An 8,420-nucleotide genomic window follows, 5' to 3' on the forward strand; every position below is an offset into this window, starting at 1 on the left:
CATACCGCAAAAAAAAAAAAAAAGAATATATGTAAATCCTGTGCAATATATACCATTTATTATTACCACCCATTATTATTATCACTATTTGAAAGCATAGCGTTCTTGCCAAGATGCAACCTACCTATAGCACATACCAGTGAACGACTCTAATCAGGGGACATTCATTTCATTTATTTTTATGTCCAGTTTTTATAAATTGAAAAAGTGGAAAACTTCAGGGAGTTTCTGGTTATAGTAATACCTACTGTTCATTGAACACATACTGTATGCCAGACTGATACTATACCTGTCAATTCCCCATCACATAACCTTATGATATATGCATTGTTATCACTCAGTTTTAAAGGCAAAGAAATTGCGTTTCAGCCAGGTTGATTATCTTTCTAAGCTCACACAGCCAGGGCCTAGAGGATTCCACAGGCCAGGCTCTTACCTCTGACGCTGTGTAGATTTTTTGGCTTTTTACCTTGGGAATTCCAATCCAAAGGCTTCAATGTAGCCTTAGCCTGATTTCTGCGTCACGTTGCCAGAACTGTTATGAAAGATTCTCTGATTTTCTGTATCACAAGCAAGACAAAGAATGCCTAACCTACCGTTCCCAGAAAGTTTCTCCATGTCCATATTTCTCTGAAGTGGCCATTACAATTAGCATATGACGTATGTGTGTGGAACACAGCCAGAGCTATGATTTAGCGTGCGTTCTAACAGAAAGCACCTAGATGATAGGCGGCGGCCACATCTCACAGAGTGGAGTAAATGAGGATGTTTATTAAAAAGATGCAGGGCACCACTGTGAGCCGATGGGGAAGGCCTGGGTCACTTTTCCATAACCGCTGAGTCAGAATGGGGCCCTTTTCGAAGACTCTGCAAACATCTCTCACCAGGAAAAAAGCCAAGCAGACAAACAAATAAGGAGGTGGATAAATAAAAAAATAAATCGTCCAGTGTCATAGGGGGGCTGTGCCGCTTTCATGCCCCTGTTGAATGGAGACATTGGCAGCCTCTCAGGTCCTGAACTGGCAATTCAGAACAGCTTGATTGCCTGCTTGATTGTTTGTGAGATAACTGCAAGATTGTCAGTGACGGGGTAATTTGCTGAAGATTGCCATGTCAGACTCCATGCGAGGGGCTTGCTGGCATAAAGATGCGCTTCTCATGACTGACAGGCCACAGGGAGATTGGAGTGCCAGTTTCAAGTTCACAGTGTTGTCTGCAAGTGTTCGGCGGCAGCAGGCCATAATCACGAAACATGATGAGGTCATTACAGGCGTAACGTATGCTCACACTTAGTAATGGATAGAACCCCAAATGCACCATTTCTGGAGCAGGTAAATGTAAATATGTAGGAGGAAATCATTTCTATCCTTTTTATTCCCCTTTTTGTTAGCATTTGCCATCTGCTATTGCTGATGTGTTTGTAGGACATCTCCTGCCAGACAGGCCCTTGAATAAAAAGCCTGGAGTCAACAAAACAGTGGGGAAATTTGAGGTCCATGCTTTTGAAGCAGTCACAGTCACAGAAGGAGTAGCAGACGAGAGGGGGTTGGGAGAGGAAAACGTTCAGTGCTTAATAGGCAAGCCTGTCGTAATTTATTATTCGCTCCTGATGTGAGGCCCTCAAGCTGGTTGTATGGAAGGGGCTGGGGGTGGGAGGTGGCACGTTCCCAGCTTCAGGAGGAAAAGGCCACCAGACTCCTGGTGGACTCCTAATGGGAAGAGGCCGGTGGCCTTAAAGAACTCTATAGTGCTAATAACAGTGGCTTTCTTCTCACCTGAGAAGTTGCTGCAGCGGCTGGATGAAGCACTGGCAACATGTCTCAGCAGGATATTTTTAAATCTGAAGCAGGCATTCCGTGGTGGATTCCTTCTGTCTAATGAAGGCGCTCCATGGAAGGTGATGGTAGAGGCAGAATACTCTGCCTTTTTTATCTTCTATTCTTTTCTTTTTCTTATTCTGCCAAGGGCCCTGGGAGCCACTGGATGATCTGAACGTGGGTCCGACATGGTACCTCAGCATCATTCTGCTGCTGAGATACAGTTTTTCTTGGGTCTGAGATTTGCGGGCCCCTTGGGGGCGCCCAATTCAACCAGCACATCAGGCTGAGGTGCTCAGAGCCATGACTTTGAAAGTCTCTAAATTTCGAGCGTGCATGCCTGCTCTCACCCTCCTGTGTCTGCGTTTCCAGAAAACTTTGTAGATCTAAATGTGTTACGAGGCACACGAGCAACATTTGCCCACGTGGAAAATGAGAGGCTAGTTTTAGTAATTTAAAGCCGAGCAGAACACGCAACCTCCTAATTTGTTTGTTTGCTAAAAAGAAAGTAATGCATTAAAATCATTGTACATTAATTGCTAAATTACAGTGGAACTTTGGTGAAATTAAATATTTCAATTTCATTAGTGGAACCAAACGTAAAGGGTAATGCCAAAAAATTACACTGTAGTAAATTTAAAGCACACAGCCAGGCCTCTGATTCAGTGTTCCAGTTCAAGCGTTTGTCAAGTCACAGCCCAGGGTTGGAGTGCATGTTTCTGTGATGCTAATTATGGCCCCAAAATGCCTCGCTATCAAATCAGGGAGTTACATGTAAGCAAGTTACTCTCCAAGCTCCTGCACTGTGTATTCAGTCAATTCCCAGCAGAGTGAAGAAGGGTTGGCTGACTAATCCATTCCAATAGGAATTCTAAGGAGCAAACACTGCCCTAAACACCCCCATCCTCAGCCCTAACAGACATGTGAGGAATGGGAAACAGTCATTTACTCATTCAACAAACATTTGTTGAGTGCCTGATTCCATGGTTGGCACTAAGCGAGGCATGAATATAAAAACGAATACAACACTGTTCTTTTCAAAGAGCTCATTTTCCAGACAGGAAGGCAAGCATTCGGAGACAATTAATTCTAGTACAAGCAAGTTGGCTTCAACAGCGGTTTCTAGTATTTCTCGTGCATTAGAATCACCTGAGAATCATGTTTAAAGCGCAGACTCCAGGACCTGCTCCTGGAAGCTGTGCCTGGGGAGCTCTGGGGTAGGCCCTTGATTCTCCCTACAGGATTATGACGCAAAACCATTCTCTGAGAACCTCTGATTCAGGGACACACAGAACGGGAATACCTAACCTAGCCGGGGCATCATCAGGAAGGCTTCCTGGAGGAGGCCACACCTAGTCTGCGTCTTAAAGGATGAGTCATAATCTGTTTCCTCCACTATACTGTCAGCTCCTTAAGGACAGACACCATCATTCTTTGTTCCCTGTTTTATTTCCCGAACAGGGATGGCATTCAGATATTTGTTGAAGGGTAGATGAATAGGAATCAGCTCAGGAAAGAGGTGGAGGGGCAGGAATCTAGGCAAATAAATCAGAATGTTCAAAGTCCTGCAGGTATGGGGAAGGTAGTTTCAGGAGCGATTGGGGAAACAAATGGCTTAGTTTGTGGGTGCTCAAGCTGAAGCCATTTCTCCACATTTCCTGGAAAGTGTCAAACTCATCACCCTGGTTCTCCCACTAGTCAGCAGTACCCTCCCTGGCTTAGAGGGAGAAGGGACGGGATGCTTTTCTCCATTGAAGCAAGATTTAAGGAACCCCATGCGTTTTGATGACTTGCACACCCATTAGCATGGGCCCCTGAGATCTGGCAACAGGTAATTCTTTTGCGCTATGTTGTTTAAGAGCAACGTGTTTGTTTTTATCGCCAACCGCTCAAATAACACTTGCTCGTGATAGAAAAAGTAGAAATTCCAGAAAAATACAAGAAAGAAAAAGAGAGAAACACACTAATCTACTACCTGGGGATAACCATTTGTCCGCAATCTCAATTATTTCCTTTCAGTCTTTTAGTTCCTGTGAGGGTATAGTGGAATTATCCTAGGCTTGTGTGAAACCTGCCAATTCAGACCATTGGGAAGGGTTGAGGCTGCTCGGGACAAGGTGTTAGCATCTCAGAGCAGCTTTGTGCCATGAAATCTGCTGACCCCTGGCTCTGTCTCTGCCCTTCCAGATGGCCTGGTGGACTGCCTGGACCCTGACTGCTGCCTGCAGTCAGCCTGTCAGAACAGCCTGCTCTGCCGGGGGTCCCGGGACCCCCTGGACATCATAAAGCAGGGCCAGACAGACTCACCCGCAGTGAAGTCCTTCTACGACCGCATCAAGCTCCTGGCCGGCAAAGACAGCACCCACATCATTCCTGGAGACAACCCCTTCAACAGCAGGTAGGCGCCCTTCTGTCCCCGCAGGTGGCTGAGGTCACTGCTTCCCTTCCTGTCCAAGCAGGAGGAAGTGCTCCTGGTTTTTCTGTGGGCCTAGTTGGCCTGGAAACTACCCCATGGGAGCAGCTCCCTGCTCTGGTTCATAGAAGGCCCTTTGCTCTCTGTGGCTCAAGCTCCAGAGCAGAGTCCTGGTCCCTCTATGGGATTTGGCCACCTGCAACCCAGAACCTGCTTAGAGACACCTGTTGATTGCCTGGTTTCTAGATCATTTTTATGATCTATTATTTTATGACATTATTGTTATATTAAATCTCCTTTTAGAATACCTCTCATTGTGGCTCTTATTTGATCATCACTGAAATATTTCATTCAACAGTGTATTTTTTAAAAGCAGTTATAAACTTAATAGCACAACTTATCATTTGTGGCATCTTAGAGTCAAGATGATGCCAGTGGCTAGAATTTATTGAACGCCTATGATGAGCTAGAGACTTGAAGTAGATTGCCTCTAATCCTCACAGTCACCCACCCCATCAGTTGCATCTGCTAACTGCTTACTTTGTGCTAGACATTGTGCCAGTGCGTGTCCCCTTCTCATTCCAAAATGGAGGGGGGTAGGGGTGGGGTGAGGGTTTCTCTTGAGTTTCCATTTGCTCTCAGTTGCTAATCTGAGGCTTATGAATATTCTAGAGGCAAATTCTGGATTTATTTTGTAATCAGCTTGGCCTCTCCTCTCCCCCCCGCCCTACCCACCGCCAGGGCAGGTTAGAGGTGTACCCCTGGAGAACAAAACAAGGGGAAGAGTTGGCTTTGAGATACCCCCTGGCCCGTTCTGTCTTCTAGGCACTGTTTCTGATTCTGAGGGTGGAAGGAAGGATAGGAGAGGCAGGGATGTTCTTCAGGCCTGCCTGCACATCTCTGATCTCACTCTGGGTCGGACTGGGTCCAGATAAGGCTGGTGTCCACAGATGTGAGGATGGTGGGTGTGATCTTCTTGGGGGCACCCCTTCTCATGGAGAAATAAGAACTGGGAACCTCTAGGAACTAGGGACTTGTCCCTGCCCCCTTACCCCTCTGACAGCCCTCTTCATGCCATCTTTCTCTTAGTTTTCTTCATCCTCACTTAGGTCTGGGCAGACCCTGAAGCAACTCGGGAAATAACACTGCTTAAGCAGCCTTCTCGCTGGCGAAGGAAATACCAGACTTTACTTCTTAGAGGAGCCCTTACCCTTATAAGTGATTGTCTTGGAGCCTCCCTCATTAGACTTTGGGGAGGAAACATCATCAGGCCATGACTGAGACTCCGCTCCTCCCTGGGAGAGCCTGGCGAGGGTGGGATGGGGAAGTGGTGGGTAATGGTACAGCCAATTAATTCCACAGCCCCTTAGAACTCTCTGGGAAGCTGTGCAGCCCCAATTCCTGGCAGCTCTTTGACTATGAGGGTTCTTAATGAGGTCACCTTGGGCCAGCAACTTTAGCCTCTCTCTGTTCTGGTTTTACTAAAAATAAAATAGAAAAGAAAAAATAATCTCAGCCCTTGTCTATTTCAGCCCGCCCCCCCCCCCCCCCCCCCGAACACCCTCTAGCTGTGTCACGTTAGGCAAGTTATTTAACCTCAAACTTTATTTTCTTGATTGTTGAAATTAAATTAATACGTACAGATTATACTACACACAGTAATATTATTTTAATATGAGTAACCCTCAAAAGAATAAACCACAGATCTCGAAACAAAAAAATATTTTCTCTGCTTATTAAATCCCAGTTCTGGGACAGGGATTATGTAGGTATGTTTCTTTTTAATTATGAACATAATTCCCATTGCCAGAGACTCATGACAGGCCCTTGCACTAGTCCATGAGCATTTCGGTGAGGTTTGCATACAGTTTGCTTAGACTGTAAGGGCATCTTTCAAAGGCTCGTGCTCTGTTTCAGTCGGCTTCCTATTAACATTTTATTATTTCTACCCTAAATCCAGTAATTTCCTCATCTCCTCTTCATACTCTTTCTTCACCTGTGCCTTGAAAATCAGTCTCCTCCTCACCAGTAGTTACCAGTCCCAGAAGGCACCCTGAGTTAGAGGCAAGATGTAGGGAGCAGGCAGGGGCTCCAGAATATTTGGTAGACTATACCAGCCCCGGAGATCTGGGCCAAAGAAGCTTGCTTTAGAGAAAGCTCCACGCTCCAGCATGTCGGCTTGGATCCGTAATTCAGAAATGCAAAATGTTACTCCAAGACATAGGTTGAAGTTCACCAAGCATGTGAATTTCAGTGCATTATCCTCTGACAAATAATGAAAGACAAAGCTAGGAGTAAAAAAGAGCTTAATTCAAGACTGCTAAGAAGGCGTTTCCCCTAGATAATGGCATACAAAAATAACTAAAATGCCTGGACTCCACCACTATAATTTATAGAGCAGATCTCACTATCTAGATAATGTGATAATTGTTACACACCAATAATCATAAATAGAAACGAACTGATAGCATGTCTTAGCTGAATCTTTTCTGCGAATTGACTGCCTAGAGACGATAGGAAGCCAGCAGCAATGAAGAATTAGGGAAACAGAGGGTAGAAATCACAGGCAACCCAGCTCCCTTTATTCCTATGGCACTCCGCAAAGTCTTATGCTACAGGAATGATTTAAAAGAAATAACAGTTGTATAAAAAATGGAGGGGAAAAATACTCCACTGTGGGATGTATTCCCACTTTTGTTTTCTCATCACAAGCAGCTTGTACCTTGTGGTCATCAACACACATCACTGATTTTAAAATAGTGTCTAGGGAGGCCTGAAAGAAATCTTAGTCTGAGCTAAGATAAGGAAATGGAATTGAACGAAAGAATTATTTTCATAAATTAGTTTTCCACTTTCAAAAGACTGTAGCATTGTGGTTGGAACCAGCTAAAAATGGAATTCATTTGATAGGCAGCCAGTATCAGACAATTAGAGCTGTCAGTGGAACAGTCTAAACCCTCCTGAGATCACCAAGGGGTCGGAGTTGAACAGTTGGGGGGATTGCTAATAAAAAGAGAGGTGCTTGGAGAGAGCATCCCTCCAGTTTTGGGTTCACCTGGGACTGCAGAAATAAGTGCATTCCAAAAATTGAGCGGACTTGGACAAGATTCTGGCAGAGAACGGGTCACCTTTATTACCTGGTCCAGAAACTGGGAGTGTGTCCAAGAATCTGGACGCCTGAGAACCTCTCTGCCTTCGCCAAATTGCCCAGTGGCTTGAAGTCCAACAGTACAGCTGCAAACCTGCCTGGTAGGCTGGAAACTTAGTACAAAGATGGAACTTCTCATTAGCCCATTTCTCTATGAAGTCAGGAGAATTCAGTTGAAGGGAGGCGTGTGCATTCTCTCTCCATGGATTTTGAGTAGACTATTGTGGCGTCTCTATTGCTTTATGGGATTTCCCAGAAGGAGCTGGTTGAATGCTGGCATCTTTGGGAAAGTTCTAATTACTATGATCTGGAGAGAGGGGGGCTTTCTCTCATGGTGGCAAAAAGTTGAGAGGTATATACCACCTCCCCGCTCCCCTGCCCCAAATCCTGGTAGCAGGAATTTGATGTAAGAGAAATACATAGTTACATGGAACCCAGAATCCAAGGTAGTTCTACCAGGAAAAAAAAAAGAAAAGAAAAAAATTCTCTAATGTTCTCTTTTCCTCAGGATGCCATGGATTGTGGGAAATTTTGCTCTTAAAGGGCAACAGAAAAAATAACGTATGTATATGGCCCAGCCTCATATAAAAACCTTTGTGTGCTCCCACCACCCAACCCCCCACTCCCTCTGTCATCCCAGCCTGGAAGAGAATAGTAACAGTGCCTTCCTCCACAGCCAGAGAAGGAAATGAGTAGGCAGATGGGGAAGCTCTCACCCGAGGATAATACCCTCCGTGCCAGGCTAAGGCACAAACATGAGTGATGAGGGGCAGCCTGAAGCTAGGGCCAAGCAAAAGGCAAGTGATGTCAAGAAACGGAGTGAGGCTGAGGACAGAGGGGATGTGCACAGGGGACCCCATCGCCCAGCAGAATGACTGAAGATGCTGCCCGTGGATTTCACCCCAGACCGTTCCTCGGGGAACGCCAGCATTGAGACATCCCTCTGGCCCACATCTCTCATCGAGATGTGATCGTGTGAAGCCAGAAGTTCATGTTTAAAGGTCTCGTCCTTGCCTTAGGGACCAGATGAGGATGGGGGGGG

At 45.6% G+C, this 8,420-nt stretch overlaps 1 protein-coding gene across 1 annotated transcript in view; it reads left to right on the forward strand.

Moving 5' to 3' along the window:
- TENM2 (teneurin transmembrane protein 2) overlaps positions 1 to 8,420 on the forward strand; it is a 1,025,435-nt gene that overhangs the window by 909,094 nt on the left and 107,921 nt on the right. The window contains exon 16 of the mRNA XM_007447833.1: positions 4,005 to 4,215. Within this exon, the coding sequence (XP_007447895.1) occupies positions 4,005 to 4,215 (211 nt within the window). The remainder of the gene's footprint in view (positions 1 to 4,004; positions 4,216 to 8,420) is intronic.

The sequence above is a fragment of the Lipotes vexillifer genome, unplaced genomic scaffold, assembly GCF_000442215.2.
Source record: "Lipotes vexillifer unplaced genomic scaffold, Lipotes_vexillifer_v1.1 scaffold370, whole genome shotgun sequence".
Taxonomy (NCBI): domain Eukaryota; kingdom Metazoa; phylum Chordata; class Mammalia; order Artiodactyla; family Lipotidae; genus Lipotes; species Lipotes vexillifer.